The 20279-nt window shown below is 39.6% G+C and overlaps 1 protein-coding gene across 4 annotated transcripts in view; it reads right to left on the reverse strand.

Annotated features, from left to right (window-relative positions):
- Positions 1–6811: 6811 nt before the first annotated feature.
- Positions 6812–20279, reverse strand: part of GOSR1 (golgi SNAP receptor complex member 1) — a 51726-nt gene continuing 38258 nt past the window's right edge. For all 4 annotated transcript variants that reach the window (XM_053570897.1, XM_053570896.1, XM_053570898.1 and 1 more), the window contains exons 8-9: positions 14604–14686; positions 6812–11023 (exon numbers count right to left, since the gene is read on the reverse strand). In XM_053570897.1, coding sequence (XP_053426872.1) covers positions 10899–11023; positions 14604–14686 — 208 coding nt within the window. In that variant the 3' untranslated portion in view covers positions 6812–10898. The remainder of the gene's footprint in view (positions 11024–14603; positions 14687–20279) is intronic.

The raw sequence follows: 20279 nt of genomic DNA on the forward strand, positions 1-20279 counted from the left end.
CACTAATGAATATTGATGCTAAAATACTCAATAAGCTCCTAACAAACAGAATCCAACAACACATCAAAAAAATTATACACCATGACCCAGTGGGATTTATCCCAGGGTCTCAAGGCTGGTTCAATATACGTAAATCTATAAATGTAATTCAGCACATAAACAAACTGAAAAATAAGGATCATATGATTCTTTCAATTGATGCAGAAAAAGCTTTTGATAATATCCAGCATCCCTTCATGATCAGAACACTTAAGAAAATTGGTATAAAAGGGACATTTCTTAAACTAATAGAGGCCATCTACAGCAAACCCACAGCCAATATCGTATTGAATGGAGTTAAATTGAAATCATTTCCACTTAGATCAGGAACCAGGCAAGGTTTCCTATTGTCTCCATTGCTCTTTAACATTGCAATGGAAGTTTTAGCCATTGCAATTAGGGAAGAAAAAGCGATCAAGGGTATCAACATAGGGTCAGAAGAGATCAAACTTTCACTCTTCGCAGATGATATGATCATATATCTGGAAAACACTAGGGACTCTACTACAACACTTTTAGAAGTGATCAAGGAATATAGCAATGTCTCAGGCTACAAAATCAACACCCATAAATCTGTAGCCTTTATATATACCAACAATAACCAAGCTGAACAAACAGTCAAGGACTCTATTCCTTTCACAGTAGTGCCAAAGAAGATGAAATATTTATCTTTCAAACAAAGGATGTGAAAGATCTCTACAAAGAGAACTATGAAACTTTAAGAAAAGAAATAGCTGAAAATGTTAACAAATGGAAAAACATATCATGCTCATGGCTGGGAAGAATCAACATTGTTAAAATGTCTATACTACCCAAAGCAATATATAATTTTAATGCAATTCCTATTAAAGTTCCATTGTCATAGTTTAAAGATCTTGAAAAAATAATACTTCGTTTTATATGGAATCAGAAAAAAACCTTGAATAGCCAAAACATTACCCAGCAATAAAAACACAGCAGGAGGAATCACGCTACCAGACCTGAGACTGGTCTGTAAATTGATAGTGATCAAAACAGCATGGTATTGGCACAAAAACAGAGAAGTAGATGTCTGGAACACAACAGAGAACCAAGAGATGAATCCAGTTACTTACCATTATTTGATCTTTGACAAGCCAATTAAAAACATTCAGTGGCGAAAAGATTCCCTATTTAAATGGTGCTGGGTGAACTGGCTGGCAACCTGTAGATTCTGAAACTGGACCCACACCTTTCACCATTAACTAAGATAGACTCTCACTGGATAAAAGATTTAAACTTAAGACATGAAACTATAAAAATACTTGAAGAAAGTGCAGAGAAAACTCTTGAAGGAATTGGCCTGGGTGAATATTTTATGAGGAGGACTCCCCAGGCAATTGAAGCAGTATCAAAAATACACAACTGGGACCTGATCAAACTAAAAAGCTTCTGCACAGCCAAGAACATAGTAAGTAAAGCAAGCAGACAGCCCTCAGAATGGGAGAAAATATTTGCAGGTTATACCTATGATAAAGGTCTAATAACCAAAATCCACAGAGAACTCAAACATATTAGCAAGAAACGAACAAGTGATCCCATCTCAGGGTGGGCAAGGGACTTGAAGAGAAACTTCTCTAAAGAAGACAGATGCATGATCTACAAACACATGAAAAAAAGCTCATCATCCTTAATCATCAGAGAAATGCAAATCAAAACTACTTTGAGATATCACCTAACCCCAGTAAGAGTAGCCCTCATAACAAAATCCCAAAACCAGAGACGTTGGCGTGGATGTGGAGAAAAGGGCACACTTCTACACTGCTGGTGGGAATGCGCACTAATACGTTCCTTCTGGAAGGATGTTTGGAGAATACTTAGAGACCTAAAAATAGACCTGCCATTCGATCCTATAATTCCTTTACTAGGTTTATACCCAGAAGACCAAAAGTCACTATATAACAAAGACATCTGTACCAGAATGTTTATTGCAGCCCGATTCATAACTGCTAAGTCATGGAAGAAGCCCAAGTGCCCATCGACCCATGAATGGACTAGCAAATTCTGGTACATGTATACCATGGAATATTATGCAGCCTTAAAGAAAGATGGAGACTTTACCTCTTTCATGTTTACATGGATGGAGCTGGAACATATTCTTCTTAGCAAAGTATCTCAGGAGTGGAAGAAAAAGTATCCAATGTACTCAGCCCTACTATGAAGCTAAATTATAGCTTTCACATGAAGACTATAACCCAACTATAGCACAAGACTATGGGGAAAGGGCCAAGGAAGGGGAAGGGAGGGGGGAGGTTGGGTAGAGGGAGGGTAATGGGTGGGGCCACACCTACGGTGCATCTTAGAATGGGTACAGGCGAAACTTACTAAAGGCAGAATACAAATGTCTACATACAGTAACTAAGAAAATGCCACGAAGGCTACGTTGAACAGTTTGATGAGAATATTTCAGATTGTTTATGAAACCAGCACATTGTACCCCTTGATTGCACTAATGTACACAGCTATGATTTAACAATAAAAAAAAGTATGAAGTTTATTATATGTCAATTATACCTCAATAAAGCTGTTTTTTCAAAAGCACTTGCATGCACGTGGGCGTGCACGTGTATGTTTATAAAGGCCTTGGTACATCAAGTCACCTGGGATGGTGTAAATCGTGTCTTGGGGATGAAAAAGCGATGAGCGGTGGTAGGAAGGAAAGGCGACGAAGGGCAGTGGAGACCATCCGTGCCCGCTTTGTCCCGTGGGCAGCCTGAGCTAGTTGAGGTTGGTAAGGTGGACTCAGTGATTGTGGGACATTTCAGGCCGGATCACTTTGCTGTGGGTCTGTCCTGTGACTGCGGGATATTTAGCAGCATCTCTGGCCTCTACTCATTAAATATAAGTAGTATCTATTCCACCCTACACCAGCTTTGACAACCAGAGATGTCTCTGGGCATTGCCAAATGTCCCCCAGGGGAGGCGCCCCCAGCTAGACCACTGGCAGGGCTCTGGCCCAGGACTCCATAGTTCTGAGGAGGAGGGGGAACCCCAGGACGCTGTGGTAGGCACCCTCTGACTCTGGGAAGATGAGACAACAGGATAGCTTTGGGTCCTAAACTTATGAACACAACAAATTTGTGCTAAAACTATGTGGCATGGGGCGGCATCTGTGGCTCAAGGAGTAGGGCGCCAGCCCCATATGCCGGAGGTGCCAGGTTCAAACCCAGCCCCTGCCAAAAAGCTGCAACAACAAAACTATGTGGCATGCATTTTATTCCTTCCTCCATTCATTCAACATCCACCTAAAATCTGTGTGCCAGGTACGGAGGACACCGCCACTGGGTTGACTTCTGAGAGAGGTCACACCTCATTCTTTTACCTTCTCATCCCAGAAAGGAGATGCCAGCCTTGTTTCTAAGAGAGGAGCAGCTCCTCCTGGGAGCTACAGGACAGCTCCCTGGGAGACTGGGAAGCGGTGGGGAGCAGGGGCCCCTGGTGCCTGTTCATGCCTTGCTCCCTGCCTTACAGCCCCTGTGTGCGGCAGCACCTCGTGGAATGGCTATGGGATGGGGTGCCCAAGGGTGGCGCACAAACAGAGGAACTGGTGCTTCAAGGGACTGTATGGCTCAGACGGTGAGCACCTACGTGGTGTCCAGCGTGGGAGCTGAGTGTTTGCTCCAAATGTTCTGCAGAGTGAAAGACTCTCGGGAGATTTGCATTACCCAAGAGGCCAAGGGCAGATTCGAGTCTGACCAAGATGGATTTTATTTTGGTAGCCCAGTAGGATAGGGGCTCTGAGACTGACTGAATTTAGAAGAGTTATATGACATTTTCTGTATAAAGTTCATACACGTGGTAAGAAGATGAACAGAACGTGGCCCCAGCTCTCCAGGGACTTGCAGTCTAATGGAGAACTTCCCTTGCCCCTACGTTATTTCTTGAGAACATTCTGAGGAATTTTGATCGCTTCTTGGCCTTTTGGCTAAGATCAAGCAGAGTATCTGAGGAATTCTGTACTGTTGTGATCCTTTATTTTCTTTGATCTCTACAACTTTGTAAAGTCACTGGAGTCCATTTGGCAGATAGGAAAACAAGTCAGAGAAACCCCGTGACTTGCTCATGGCCTAAAAAAATCTGACCCAGGGCCAGAATATAGGACTTCTGATGACTCCTTTCTACTGTACTGGGTAGCCCTGCTCGCAGTTCACAAGGGATGAGGTTGGGGAAACTTGGCTTAGCCAAGGGGCAGCCGATTGCCTTCTTACCAGTGATCTGTACTTATTTCTTGGGCTTCTTTTCTTTGCTGTAAAATAATACTACCTCACTGAGTGAACAGAATTTTATTTGTGCTTTAGGTATTAAGCGGAGTGCTGGGCACACAGCTTGTGGGTTAACTTTCTACAACACATTGTCACAGACAGCAGAGAGCTGTGGGATATTCCTGAACAGTTAACAACATATTGTAAGCTGTTTAGGAAGTTAATGAGGCAGCTCTGAGCAGGATGGGTCAACAGGGACTAGAGGAGAGGTGCACACCAGCCCAGAGGTGGCTGCTACACAGTCAGGTCACCAACAATAGGGCCACAGCTTGTAGGACAGGCAGTGCGGGACAGGTGGGGAAACGTGGAGGACTGAGGGTGTACTTACTATTTATTTAGGAATAACTTGTCACTTTGGGGGAGATGATTTGGTTTAAGACAAACCTTTTTGGTGCTGAAATACAATTAGCGACCAACCATATTTGTCTGCGGCACCCCAAGCTGTACGCAGTTTCAGTGAATGATTAGATGTTTGAAAGTATCTAAAAGAAATACACTAGCTAAGGGAAAGTGGCTGGCTCCAAGAAGGTTTCTCTCCTAGAGGGAAACGGAATGCCCCTCAGGATAACAGAGTGAAAAACAACTTTAGGAGATTGAAAAGAAAATCACCAAGTGATCTCCGGTATTCCTCTAAGCAGGAAGTTACAGACCTCCCAGCAACCTTTCCTCTTAGCTTTTAGGTGTCTTCAGAGGGCTAATAAAAGAGCTTTGCAAACTGAGCAGCTTTATCAAGGTGGGAAATCTTAGTCATCAGGATAAAATATATTCCCTTCTGTTCCAACCCAGTCACGCAAAACTCTTCCTCTTCAGGAGGAAGATGCTGGTTTTTGTGTTAGAGAAACAAAACATCCTGAAAGCAAACATCTTCAGTGAGATTCTTTACCCACTTGATTATTTCTAGGCATCTGTTATCAGAGGGAGGTGTGTCCAGGCAGACTCAGATCCTTTGCAGTCAAAAGGCAGATTAAACAGGAGTGGCAGCTGTCAAAGCCATCCCACTTGGAAAGGACAGGCCCTGGTGCCTTAGTTGGGCTGGCACTAAGATCTATGGTGATGTGCTGTGTCAGACGTGGCCTTGGCACCCTCTAGAAAGAACTCTGAGGGTCTAAACTAGACGGTGTTCAGGAATATCCCACAGCTCTTCACTGTCTGTGGAGACATGTTGTAGAGCTAATCCATGAGCTGTGTGCCCAGCGCTCTGCTTAATACCAGAGGCTGTCTTTTCTCTAGGCAGAACCTCTACCTATCAATCCGTCCCAACACACAGGATTGGCACCTGCACGCTTGTCCTGCTATCCCGATATATCCCCCTTCCCAGGCAATGAACAAATCCTGATCCCCTTTTATACCTTTCCTAGAGGCAGTGAGTTTGGTTGAATGAAAACCACATTCTCTTCGTCTTCACTGCATGAGTCCTTAGTCCTCAGAAAGGAGTAAGACTAGCTGCAGTCCTCTCTATGAAGCACATGGCTAACAGTTAGCATTCCTTGAAAATAACAAGCCACAAGGCTTTAAATAGTTTCTAGGTCTATCACCTTTTAAATCAGGCAAAATCAATGACTTTTATGCCTGTGGCTCAAAGGAGTAGGGCGTTGGCCCCACATGCTGGAGGTGGTGGGTTCAAACCCAGCCCCGGCCAAAAAAAAAAAGATGTATTTTGTGGAACTATCACAATATTTGGCATCAAAGAGCCCTCAGGATTCAAATTCTCACTTTACCTTTCACTCTGTAATTTTCAGCAAGTTTCCTAATCCCTCTGGTCTTGTCTCTCTTTGTGAAATGGGAAAGCCACTAAGTTAGGTTTTATGCATGTCTAAGTGTACATACACGTTAGCCAGCCAGAGAAAGGTCAGGGTTCCCAAGGAAGAGGTGGCACCTTAGAAGCCACATTGATGGCAGGAAGGAACAAGCCGGGGTGCTGAGAAACGGAGAACAGCATGGTCAGATTAAAAAAATGAAGGAGTGACTGCTCCTGGAGACCAGGTTTCCTTTGGGGTGATAAAAATGTTCTGAAGTTATGCAGTACTAAAGTTCATGAGGGTACTTTAAGAAGGTAAAACTTAGGGTATCTGAATTATATTTCAACTGTACTGTAACTTCTTTAAAGGACACAGAAAACATGAATAAGAACATCTGAGAAGTAATGGGACATGAGGCATTTCCATTCTCTGGGTAGAGAATCAAGTTCTGATTTACAGGACAAAATGTCATTATTTAGGCAGGGGGACAATCTGTTTTTCTGGCTAAATTCTGTAATTTAGATTCCTATTGTACCCCTTAAAGTTGTATGTTGGTAAGAGATTCTCCTTCATTTCTTGAGCTAAAATATTAGTGGATTCTTCACATGGTGTTTTTAAACATGTGACACCTGTGCTGTTTCATCCTGGGTTTTAGGACACCATGAGAAATACTCACCAACACTGAAGATTTCATAATCACTAGTCCCAAACTACCCAATAGTTACTATTTCAATACAAACCACAGGCACAACTATTTAGATTTCTAATTTATTATTAAATTACATAACAAAGCTTTTCTATACAGTCAGAAAATGCACATTTGGATGAGAACAAAAATTAAGTACAAACACAACAAAATTGGTTCCAAGAAACTATTTTAAAAGCAAAAAGTTAGAAAGTGCATTTGGAAAAGAATGGATTTTTAAAAAATCTGTATTGGCATTTTTGATGAGGAAACATCTTCCATCATAACAAAGTGTGATATAAATTGACTTCCCTTCTTCTTTAAGAGCTAATAGGGCAGGGATGGATGCAAATACTTTGATACTAAAGTTTGATCTTAGGTACAGAGAAAATGAAAAAGATCCTTCGAGATCACGGCTCGGCTTTGTTTTAGCTTCTTATCCAAGAAATATCCCTGGATAAATTCACTTGTTCCTTCCTCATTTTCTCTTTACCTATAAAACTTAAGGGTAAGCAGGTTTATAAAGGAATAAACAAGATTAGCTTGTTCAGACCATGATGGAAAGTTCTGCATCTTTTTGGAGACCAGGCTAAACAATCCCTAAACCTAACAGGAGAATGGAACACAATGTAATTTTCTGAGTAGACCCCAGTTGTTCTTTAGTTGTATTTGCCACAAAATTGATTGTGACACCAGACAGCCGTTTATCCCCATCAGCTTACTACTGTAAATTAGACAATCTGGCCAACTGATTTCCACAAATCATATCTGGCTAATGATTGAACATGAGATATTAAAAACCAAAAGGCTAGTCTAGTTCTTTAAAGTCATTTTAATTAGATCAAGAGCATTAACATTAAAATAGAAAATTAATGGAGACAATGCAAATACAAGGTGCTTCAATTCCAAAAGAGGCCAAGAGTCAATGCATCAAAAGGCTCCGTAGGTATATTTCTCCATTCAGATGTACTCACATCCAGTATGAAAGAACTAATATTATTTGCTTCCGGGTACAAAAGTGCCCTCACGATGTCTTTTCTCATTACCTGTTTCCATTCTTAGGTGTTTACTCCCATGCCTGATCTGAGCAGCAGGCAGAATGGAAAAAGCAGAGAAAGAGTAGAGAAGGAAAGGCCCTTTCTAATATAAAAATCAAAGTGAGCAATGCAGGTTAGAGAGTCCTTCAGCATCACCAATAATAAAAAGAATGTAAAGATTGCACTTGGACCTGGGAGACTGAATTTGAGTAACAGATTTATTGATTATTGTTACTAAGGTCATCAGCATATTAAAACAAAATCTTAGCAATACACCTCTGGGAGCTGACATGGTGGCTTACGCCTGTAATCCTAGCACTCTGGGAGGTGGAGGCGGAGGCAAAGGCAGAGGCAGGAGGACTGCCTGAGGCTGGGAGTTTGAGACCAGCCTGAGAAAGAGCAAGACCCCATTTCTACAAAAAACAGAAAAATCAGGAGGACCTGGTGGCACATGCCTGCAGTCCCAGGACTCTAGCCACGGTGACATTAGGGAGACTCTGTTTCCAAAAGAAAGAAATATATCTTTTGGAATTTTCTGCCCTTTTGTTGCAATGGTTTTTCACATTTTTGAGCGAAGTGAAAAGTTCTGAGTGGTTACTTAAAAAGATCCAAAAAAGAAAGATTCTTCACATAAGACAATGCTAAAGGAGGATAACTTCCCCTAAGAGGCACCATTTATTTGGACCCAGTAGAAAATTCCTTCTGGCTTCCCAGCTCTGATGGGCTTTAACAAGTAACTTACTGTTGTTAGCTCCTGAGCCTAGGAACCGGTCTGTAAAGAAGAAAGCAAAAAGGGGAGTAGGGGGAAACCAAGATGGTTAAACAAAAAGTTAAATGGCATGAAGCTGAAAGAGTTCAGATCAGCTATCCCAAGATCCAAACGGAGCTCCTTCCTGTAAACACCTCTACGTCTTTGCCCAGGGTTTCTTTCTGCAAGTGAAAGAACCAGAGAGGAAAAGAGCACTGTCCTAGCTGTCTACATCTGGCCCTGGGTCCCCTCACTATGGGCTACAGCACTGGGAGGTTAGTCAGATCTATCTGACATCAACATCCACACTAAGCTTTTTCAACTTCCTTGGAAGAACTAGTTTCTTTATTTTCATAAGGAAAATAACCAACTTTACTACTTCATATAAGCATAATCCTAACAGAAAGGCTCCGCAGCCAGCAAAGCAGTCTGCTTAGCTGTAGCAGGCTAGATCAGCTAGTATCCTAGTTTTATTCTCAGTTAGCTTCAACAAATGCACCAAATAATCAGACCAGTAAAAAAGACTGGTGGAATAATTAAATAAATAACTTTATTTATGATACTTCAGATTTTGTAAATGCCAGCTATATAGCAACCAAAGTCCCATAAATTCTAGCCGAGACACAACCACCCATCAAGGCCCTTTGAAAAATCAAAGATAATAAAGTGTTGGGGAGAGAAGTTTTGTTTTCCCAACAGAGAATTTAACAAATGAACTTACTTCCCTGATCCTTTAAGGGAAAACTTTTACTTTTCTTTTAAGGGAATCTGCAGCCAATGAACTGATTAACCAACCCGTTTTTAGAAAAATAAACCCCATAGTTAAGAAAAATATATCAAATGCTGTCCATACCTAGAATGTAATGAAACCTTGACCCCAGAATGAAAAACTTCTCAGTATCTATACCAGACTGGGTGTTATTCTACTCATCAGCCTATACATCAAGTGCACCTGACAACAGCAGGTATACACCATGATGTAGTCAAGAACTACATGCTAATATTTTTTATTCCTTGTGGCACAGTTTGAAGCTAATATTATAAATGTAGTAAATTCCAATGGTGAAGATCAGCTTTCTTTCTGAGTGAGGAGTGCAGGTGTTGGAAGTCTTTGAACTATGTGGTAGTTCAGTAAGACAGGTAATGAATTTACAGAAACTGAAAAATGAAAAGAATTCTGGTGGGTGGTTTAAAATTTTGTCACTGTCCAGGGACGGTAATAGAAGACAGGTGCAGCTAGAGACAGAGATTCTGCTACGTGTACCTTCAACAGTGAAACCACTCTCTGGATGTCTGGAAAAGCTTAACGGATTTGGAATGAATAGATTTTCACAGAACACAAAATTTCTGGTACATTAGGCAACAGTTCTTAAACTTATTTATAAGTTACAAAGCACTTACAAATGGAATCATCTGGATAGTGACCCCTCAATACCTTTTTACATGTGGCTTGTTGAATAAATTTCATGAAAACTGAGCAGCCCCTCACTTAGTTACCAATGTTAATCTTGACATGATGAGGAACAGATGAGGGCACTGTCTATTAGTTTCTTTTGTCATGGTAGAATTGAGATTTCATTTTCTTGTAGTAGAAAATATTAATCCAATAGAAGAAATAAACAAAAAAATCAAAACAATGACTGGCTCCTTAAAAAACAGCCTGTCATTCTCAATGTTTTTTCAGCAATACAGTTAACCACAATGTGTTCACAAAAAAAAAAAAAAAAAAAGACAAAAGCTATTTTGCAGTGTTTTCCATTTCAGACAACCTCAAACATGCTGAAGTTGGCCAATCAGCATCTCAAAGAATCTTTGAAAGACAAAATTTTCCTTGAATACCAAAGGAGTGAGGACACAAAGTAGAAATTTAAAGTACAGATCATCAAGAAAGCGGTTGTAATTTCTCATCATGAATGTAAAATAAGAGGACAAAAATTATTTTTACTCACAACTCAATCTGGTGGCAAAAAGGAAAGCAGTCTGGATGTGGAGAAACCTGGCTTTTCCGAAGAGTCACGCTATAAGAACTGGCTTATCATCAGGCTTCAACACTAGCACTGAAACACGGAAACTTTGTTTTTGATTGGTTCATTGGTTTACTTACTAGGGAGACAAAAGCAAATGAAACCCCCCCCGCCCCTTTCTTTTTTTTAAACTAAAACCAGAAAAATGTGTGTTAGAAAAGATAGCACAGAAAAACTGTGGCTTTAGCTCAACCTGACCGTATCACAGAATTCATCACTGTCAGTCTTGAATTCATCTGGCTGATCAGGCTGATTATTAGCACAGTCAACTTCTCCCTCCTACAGTTCCTTGTTCCAGATCAGGGCACGAAAGTGGTGGCTGTCAAGAGTCCCTGGAGATGTCCCATCAATGAAAAGCATACAGCAGCAATAGGATGGTACAGATACCAATAATACCACCAAGGATGAGTGAGTCTCGCCGCTTCCTAAGGTTGATCCTCTGGATCAGGCTGTTCACAGCAGGAAAACGATCTTTGGGAAATCTTTATTAAGGTCATATTTGGAGAATTCTCTTTATAAAAAGTTATAAGAATGATAAAAATAGATATCAGTGGTGTCCAGAAACAGTAAGTAGAGAAGACAGAGAGGGGAAGAAAATCATACTGAGGGAATCCTCAGCACATCCTAAAACTGTGGAATGCCTACTGCTCAAGGTCTCAAAAAAATTTAAGCTCCCCTTCTTGTGTACAGTACAGAAATGAGAATAAAAAGAAAAAAAATTAATAGAGAAGGAGAAGAAAATAATGATGACAGTTCCCACATACTTGAACAGAGGGATTATGCCAGGCTTCAGGTCAAGATAGGTGTCAGTGTGGTCACCATGGTCAGGAACAGAACTCTGCAGGCAGGGAGGCCCAGGCACAGCCTACTAGTACCACCTGCCCCATTCCATCCCCTTCCCTTTTTTCTTCTCCTTATCTCTCTCACTCCTCTCTCTGGTGAGTTTTGCCTGACAGTTTTGAAGAAATACCTGATCTTCTCCTCACAGGGTAACACCTGCCGCTATGCCCTATCCCTCCAATTCAGGCAATTGATGGGAATAAACTCTAGGGTCTGTATAATCACAGGCACTGGTAAATTATTCAAATTTTACATTTATTTTGCAGCAGTAAGCAGGATATAGTAGACAAGTGGACTAAATTGCTCTAATCGTCCTATTTGGAGATTATAAAAAAAGGAAAGGTAGGAAATTTTTGATTTTAGGGGTTTTACAGCAGTCACAACTGTATTTTACTTAGTATTGCCAAAATATCTTCATATTCTTACTTATATGTTGCAGACCAAAGCACCTATGCTGTTTTGTATTTCTGGTGATGGTTTTTGACATGTGTATCCTCTTTGTTAACAGAGGTATTAGGCCAAGTTCATGAAAACCAATGACAAAAACCACCTGGGATATCAGAGAGCTGGAATAATCCCCACTCTTTGTAGCTCCTCATTGCATTTTCCTCTTAACAAAATTGCTCTTACCAAGGTCTACATTCATTTCTGTAGTCTTTTTTTTCGTTTTTTGAGATAGAGTCTCACTATGTCGCTCTCGGTAGAGTGTCGTGGTGTCACAGCTCACAGCAACCTCAAACTCTTGGGCTCAAGCAATTCTCTTGCCTCAGGTTTCCAAGCTCCAGCTGGGACTATAGGTGCCCACTACAGTGCCTGGCTATTTTTAGAGATGGAGTCTCACTCTTGCTCAAGCTAGTCTCAAACCTTTGAGTTCAGGCAATCCACCTGCCTCGGCCTCCCTGAGTGCTAGGATTACAGGTGTGAGCCACCGCACCTGACCTCATTTCTACATTCTTATATAATCTACGTATTACATGATTAGAACCCTGTCATCTTCTAATCTTGGATTTCTCCCTATGTCTGAAATAAAGCTTTTATACACTGCATTAATTTTTTTTATTTTTGAATTAATTAATGAAAAAGAGGACAATGTGCAGAAACAAGTTTAAAAATGTAAGTAATGGACAAAAACTTTTTTTTTGGGGGGGTTTTTTTTGGCTGGGGCTGGGTTTGAACCCGCCACCTCCGGCATATGGGACCGGCGCCCCACTCCTTGAGCCACAGGGGCCGCCCTGGACAAAAACTTTTACAAAGTAAGAATCTCATATATAGAGAAAATGCTCAATCTTTTCTTGCTTAGTAAATGGATAAACAAATCTAGTGACAGGTATATAAATTTTTGGCATAGACTACAGTATGAATATTTTTGTCCAGTTTCCCTTTTGGGAATCGCCCTTTCCCCTTCTATATTAATCTGGCTGATCTCACCCTCTGCCATGAGGTATACACACAAACTCAGGATATGTCAGTAAGAATATTCCCTTCCCTCAGCCAGTGACTAGGTTGGGCAGGGACTCCAGCTGGGGCAACCACAGTCCTCTTTAGGTTTTCTGAGATAGCTGTTAGAAAAGACATCCATTTTCCATGGATATTTGGGGATTTTTTTAACTGGTATTTTAGCCATCTCCATCACCATGAAGACAGGGCATGAAAAAGAAGGTGGCAAATTCTAATAGATAATTGAGAAAGGCTTCAATTAGTATTTCCTACAAAAAATTCAAGGTTTCAAAAGTTTTGCTAAATATACTCTCTTTTATCGTTGCTAAGAGCCTTTATTCTTGCTGGTAACCAAGTTCATAGATTAAGAAAGACAATGATTCCATGGAAAAAGCAATGAACTCTTAAGATTTAAATCTCTAATTTGCTACTGACAATCCATTTTTCTGGGACCACTTCTTCATCTGCAAAACAATAACAATTTCTACATTCTCTCTTTTTGTGTGGTAATGATAAAATGAGATAACGTACATAACTGAACTCTGTAAAGCTTATAGCCCTATAAAACATATAAGTGATTTTGGATGTGTGGGGTTTTGTATTTCAGGTGACAAGGCAAAAATAAAATTCGGAACAAATGTCAGGATCTTCTTTTCCCTAGGTAAAGAGCTATCAAACTAAAACTTACCTTAAATTACCTAGGACCACAAGACACTCAACTTTGAAAATTAAAGGTGTGTCTTCCCTTAGTCGTTAGAAAAGAAAGTTTTTTCCCCCCCGAAGGTTTATCTTAAATAGTTCAAAATAATAGGCTTGCAAGTTTCCCTGGTGAGTTTCTTTACAAGTATTAGTAATCTTAATTTAAATTGGGAAAATTAAAAATTAAAAAGTAGAAGCCACAAGAAACAAATAGAGTATTTATCCCAGAATTCAGCTTTGCATAAAGAGTCACAATACTCTGTCAGCAACTACAACTCATCCACACACGAGGTTGGACAATTAAGTTCACAAGCTCATCCTAGAAAAAGTGCTACCTACCTCATTACTGAATATCACTATGGTTACCTTTAAAGTACTTTCCTTAGCCATGTGGTGACTGTAGTGATATTCACCAAGGAGGTAGGCAGCACTTTTTCTAGGACAAGTTTTCAAGCTTAATTGTCAGATTTTGTGCAAGAATAGCTCTGATGGCCATTCCAGAAAAGGAGTTCCAAAATTGCTTTCAAGGGTGGACTAGGCACTGGCATTGATACATTGCTTCCCAAGGGGTGTACTTCAAAGGGGACCAAAGTGATTTTCAGCAATAAGGTAGTACTTTTTCTAGGATGAGTTTACAAACTTAATTGTCCAGCCTTGTATATGGTTCTCTCTTTCCTTCCCTCTACCAAGCATCTGCCAGTGATTTTTACCCTCCAAACTGAAAAAAGAAAAAGCATGCAATTCATGATATTTAGGTAAAGTAGTGTGTACTATGGAGTTCTAACATGAATTCACGAGCTTTTAAACATGTAACATAATTTTGTGAATTCACATTTATAATTTTTTTCTAAATCCACTAGTATTAAACCCCTGATGTGTAATCTTTAGAATTAAATAGCATAAACTTTCCCAAAGTAGGAATGCATGGTATATGCATTTCCTGTAATTACTGATGGGCTCTACCCTAGTGATAAATGAAACATGCCAAAAGCAAAAAAACCTAGTACACATATATCACATATATATTACGGTCCCCCTTCCCCAAACACAGATTTTAAACATTCAAAAAGGATACTGGCCAAAGTGTTCATTTTGCTCTGAATTGACTTCAACATTCCTCTCTGTAAAGTCATATTTTCTTTTGTTGCCATAGCAATGCTACAAAGGAGAAAGAGATGACAATTAAATTGGCATTTAAGATGGTCTTGTATAGATACATCATATCATTAAAAGTGAACAGAAAACTACAATGAGCAACATCATCTTAAAAAGTACAGGGCAAGAAAACATATGGAGGAAAAAAATCACTTTCCAACCCCTTCCCATTGTCCTTTTTTCTGAATGAACCACTACTATTCTCTAATTTGTTTTTGAAGAAGGCAGTAAGCAATTTCCTGTTTTCTTTAAAATAACAAATGAAAAAAGGCATTAACAGATAAATCACATATTACAAACTTCCTAAAATGATTTTAAAATGGACTAGCTACTAAAATGTTCTTAATTAGGAAAAACTGTTGAGAGAGAAGTAGGGAATTAACAATCATAAACACAGAACAGAAACATAAATATCAAAAAATTATTCATATACAACCAGCCCTAAATTTATGAAAATAGTGTATTCTAAAATTCTACTTGAGAACCAAGTAGGCAGATTTTTGGGACATGTGTGACACATTATGCTGGGTTTACAAACCAGATGACAAAGGTCACAGATTTATTAAACATGACTGAAAGAAGGGAAAAGGCCACTATTTGTAGAATATAATCTCTTCCATGTGACTACTTTGACGGACGTCTTGTTTTAAAGAATTTGAGTAAGTATCTTTTGCTATCATCCAGGATTATCATTCTCCACAGTCTTATCTCTCGGTGCATTAGAATACCAGCGGGCAGGGTCAGTATCCACTTTGATATGCAGTGCACGAAGAAGTGCTTCAGATATTGACATTATAAAAAGCAATGGGAAGTAGAATGTTGTTGAGTAATTCTGAAAACACTGAAAACAATTAAAAAAAAAAGAGAGAGAGATTGAGATTCCAGGAAGATGATGGGCACAGTACAAATTCCTGACCTCATCTTTGGCCCACTTTCTTCAATGGAGTATCATAAGAACAAAAGCAGACATGTTGGGAGGGTCAACCTTAAGCCCCCAATTGCCTTGAGATCTCTAGGAAGAAAGGTCACATAGAGAGGGGCTCAAGTAAAGAGAAAACCAGGGAACTGATGGCAGGCAGGGAAGCCTAGATTCTTCTTCAAGCTTGGGACAAAGACCTAGGGTTTCACCTCCTCCTTAAGGGCCCAGACAGTAGAAGACTATGGATATGCATGTACAGAGTTTGCAGTGATGGACTGAAGTGCTCCTAGTCTGTGCAGCTAGGAAGAGACTGCTCCATATAGCCAGAGAGACCTACAAGCAGCTGATGTGATGCCCTGACCTATCTGGGACCCGAGTGAACACATTTTTGAATAGGTAAGGCCTCAAAGAATAAACCACCACGTGTCTTACTGAGGAAGTACTCAATAGAAAAGCTAGAGGAAATACTCTAAACAGATGACAAACGAATCAAAACTTTAATTTTGGGCTGGGTGCAGTGGCTCGTGCCTATAATCCTACCATTCAAGGAGGCCAAGGAGGAAAGACTGCTTGAGGTCAGGAGTTTGAGACTAGTCTGAGCAAAGTGAGACCACGTGAAAAAATCAGGTGTGGTGGCAGGAGCTTGCAGTCCCAGCCACTTGGGAGGCTGAGGCAGGAGGACTGCTTGAATCCAGGAGTTTGAGGTTGCGGTGAGATACAGGCTGAGGCCATGGCACTCTAGCCTAGGGCAACAGAGTGACTTAAAAAACAAAATACAAAAAAACAAACAAAAAATACAAAAAACTTGAATTTCAAGATTTGAGAAGTCTAAAAAGAAAAGTATATAAGGAGATATATACAAATATTGAGTATCTCTAATCTAAAAATTGGAAATTCAAAACACTTCTGGTCTCAAGCATTTCAGATAAGAGACAATTAATCTGTAATAGAACATACTATTTATTGAAGTATTTTTTGAAACAGTAAAAAAAAAAAAAAACCCAAAACATCCTCCCCCACAAAAAACCCCAGAAACAATATCTGAATGGTACAATCATATTATGAAATAGTATTTGATTATTTAAAAAAAATGAATTAGTATTATTTCTATTATCCTGAAGGGATACTTATGATATATTGAGTGATGAGAGCAAGGCATGGAATGTGTAAAACACAAATCCTCTTATTTTTCAGAAACAAACATCTTTGTGTACATTTGTGTGACAGTGAGAAAGGTACTGGAAAGATACACAACTGTCAGTTAACATAAGTCACTTTATTTATTTATTATTATTATTATTATTATTTTGAGACAGAGTTTCTCTTTGTCACCATCGGTAGAGTACTGTGGCGTCACAGCTCACAGCAACCTCCAACTCTTGGGCTTAAGCGATTCTCTCGCCTCAGCCTCTTGAGTAGCTGGGACTACAGGCGCCCGCCACAATGCTTGGCTATTTTTTGTAGCAATTCTTACTTCTGTTTTTTTTTTCATCTGGCCAGGGCAGGGTTTGAACCCGCCACCCTCAGTATATGGTGCCCTACCCACTGAGCCACAGGTGCCACCAATTTACTTATTTTTTGAGACAGAGTCTCACTATGTCACCCTTGGTAGAGTGCTGTGGTGTCACAGCTCACAGCAACCTCAAACTCTTAGGCTTAAGTAATTCTCTTGCCTCAGCCTCCCAGCAGGTGGGACTATAGGGAGGGCACATGTGGTCAGTACCCTAACCACTGAGCTACGGGTGCAGAGCCAACATAAGTTACTTTAGGAGAAAAAGAATGAAAGGCACCTACTGGGAGATTAATTTTTTCTTTATATATTTTAGTATTATTTAAGTTGTTGTAATGAGAGGACTGTACTTTTATAACATATCAATGCCTAATAAAGTAAATTGAAAAAAGTTAGAAAAATTCTACTTTAGTGATAAGAAATGTTAACAACATTTGCTACTCCACACACACACACACACACAAATAATAATATGGATATGCTAGCATTTGGATCGCTTTTGAGTGAAGTTACAGGAAATTATCTATACAAATTTAGAAAATAATTAAGTCCTAGTCTTCTTGGGGTCCTGATATTCTCATGTGCTCCAATGCTAACAACTCAGTCTTCCTAATACTTTTAGAACTATTCTAGAAAATTATCTGTTCTTGAAGAAATTATAAGGTCTGCCATTTTTAGTGCCCATTCCAGTTCCACCTGTTAGTAAGTTGGCATAAAATTTTGGTAAAATCTGAAAATGACATTTCAGAATAAAAAATTTTAATTGGGTAAACCAAAAGCAACCAAACCAACAACAACTACAACAAAAATTTAGTCCCTCCAAATCTACTACTGTTATTCACCTCAATACCACTATGTAATGACGACTACAAGTTTTACCCAGAACTCAGAAAAGCTTAAGAGTTGAAGGAATCAGGTATCCTTGCAAGCAGAATTGGGGAGTAGGGCTAAAACTCAGAGATTTGTGGAAATTTATATAAGGAGTTGCCAGCCCTCTAAACTACCTTCCTTATCCCAGGCAGCCTAGTGATTGTCCCCAATCCAGCAGAAGAACCTAGCCCAGGAGAAGAGACTTGGATACTGACAATCTGAAGTTCCCAATGAAAGAGCCAGGTCTCTACTTGATCATGCATTCTGAGGACACCACCCAACAAGACTCACCATCCACAACACACACAAAGAGCTTCTACTCACCAGTTTTTGGAGCCACATCCTTAAACATGAACAAATAGCTAATGATCATCAGCAGACATTTGAGAAACGCCTCTAACATAGAAGGCAGAGAGCCAAACAAACCAACTGATAAACAGAAAATCAAGTCTGAGGAAACAGACAATATAGGAAGACCAAGAAACTCTAAAATAAAATTGTATTTACCCGGGCACAGTGGCTCACGCCTGTAATCCCAGCACTGTGGGAGGCTAAGGGAGAATTGCTTGAGCTCAGGAGTTTGAGACTCACCTGAGCGACAGTGAGACCCCGACTCATGAAAAAAATGGAAAAACCCAGTCGGGCGCTGCAGCGAGCGCCTGTAATCCTAGCAGCTTCCGGAGGCTGAGGCAGCCGGGTGCCCGCAGCCCAAGTCTGAGGTTGCGGTGAGCTACCACGCCCACTGCACTCCGCTCAGGGGCATAGGGTGGGACCCTGTCTCAACAACAAAAAGTAAAGAAATAAAAAATAAGCAACAAAATTAAAAAAAAAAAAGCCAAAAAATAAAATAAAATTGTATTTAATGTCTTCAGAGAGAGAAAAAAAGACCATCAGATTCAAGAAATCTACACATATAAACATGTATGCATACGTGTATCAATCTCCCAGGAAAGAGCTCAAGGAAATTAAAAAAAAAAAAAAAACAGCAAAAAGAAAAGTGTAATGGAAGAGTCAGAAGGAGAAATTAAGTAAATCTTCCAGAGAACTGAACAAAAAGATAAATGGAAACAGAGAAAAGGTAAGAAAGGATCAATTCAGAAGGCCCAATATACAACCTTTTAAAATTTTTAAAAAGAAACCACACAAAAAAAGGAGGGAAGAAAATTATAAATAATGTAAGAAAATTTCCCAGAACTGAAGATGAGTTTCCACATCATTTGAACTTACTCGATGCCTAATGCAATGGATTGAAAAAGATGCATGCCAATGTAACCTAAATATTGTACCCTCATATTAATTTGAATACAGTAAAAAAAAAGAAAGAGGAAAAGATGCATGCCGAGCTCATCATGGTGTAAATGAAACTGAAAAATAATAGGGAAAAAGAGATGACCCTAAAAGCTTCTAGAGAAAAAAAGCACATCCAATACAAAGGATCAGACATTTAAACTGGCATTGGACTTTAATAGCAATACTGAAAACAATGTCTTCAAATATTTCTTTTCTTTTTTTATTATTAAATCATAGCTGTGTACATTAATGCAATCATGGGGCACCATACACTGGTTTTATATACCATTTGATGTATTTTCATCACACTGGTTAACATAGCCTTCCTGGCATTTTCTTAGTTATTATGTTGAGACATTTATATTCTACATTTAGTAAGTTTCACATGTACCCTCGTAAGATGCACCATAGGTGTAATTGCACCAATCACCCTCCCTCCTCCCATTCTCTCCTTCTCTCCCCCTTTCCCATATTCATACGTTGTAATTGGGATATAGCTTTCATATGAAAGCTATAAATTAGTTTCATAGAAGGGCTGAGTACATTGGATACTTTTTCTTCCATTCTTGAGATACTTTACTAAGAAGAATATGTTCCAGCTCCATCCATGTAAACATGAAAGAGGTAAAGTCTCCATCTTTCTTTAAGGCTGCAGCATAATATTCCATGGTGTACATATACCACAATTTATTAATCCATTCATGGATCGATGGGCACTTGGGCTTTTTCCATGACTTAGCAATTATGAATTGGGTTGCAATAAACATTCTGGTACAAATACCTTTGTTATAATGTGATTTTTGGTCTTCCGGGTATATACTTATTAGAAGAATTCTAGGCTCCAATAGCAGGTCTATTTTGAGATCTCTAAGTGTTCTCCAAACATCTTTCCAAAAGGAATGTATTAATTTGCATTCCCACCAGCAGTATAGAAATGTTTCCCTTTCTCCACATACACGCCAACATCTCTGGTCTTGGGATTTTGTGATATGGGCTAATCTTACTGG

This window comes from Nycticebus coucang, chromosome 18 (assembly GCF_027406575.1).
Source record: "Nycticebus coucang isolate mNycCou1 chromosome 18, mNycCou1.pri, whole genome shotgun sequence".
Lineage (NCBI taxonomy): Eukaryota > Metazoa > Chordata > Mammalia > Primates > Lorisidae > Nycticebus > Nycticebus coucang.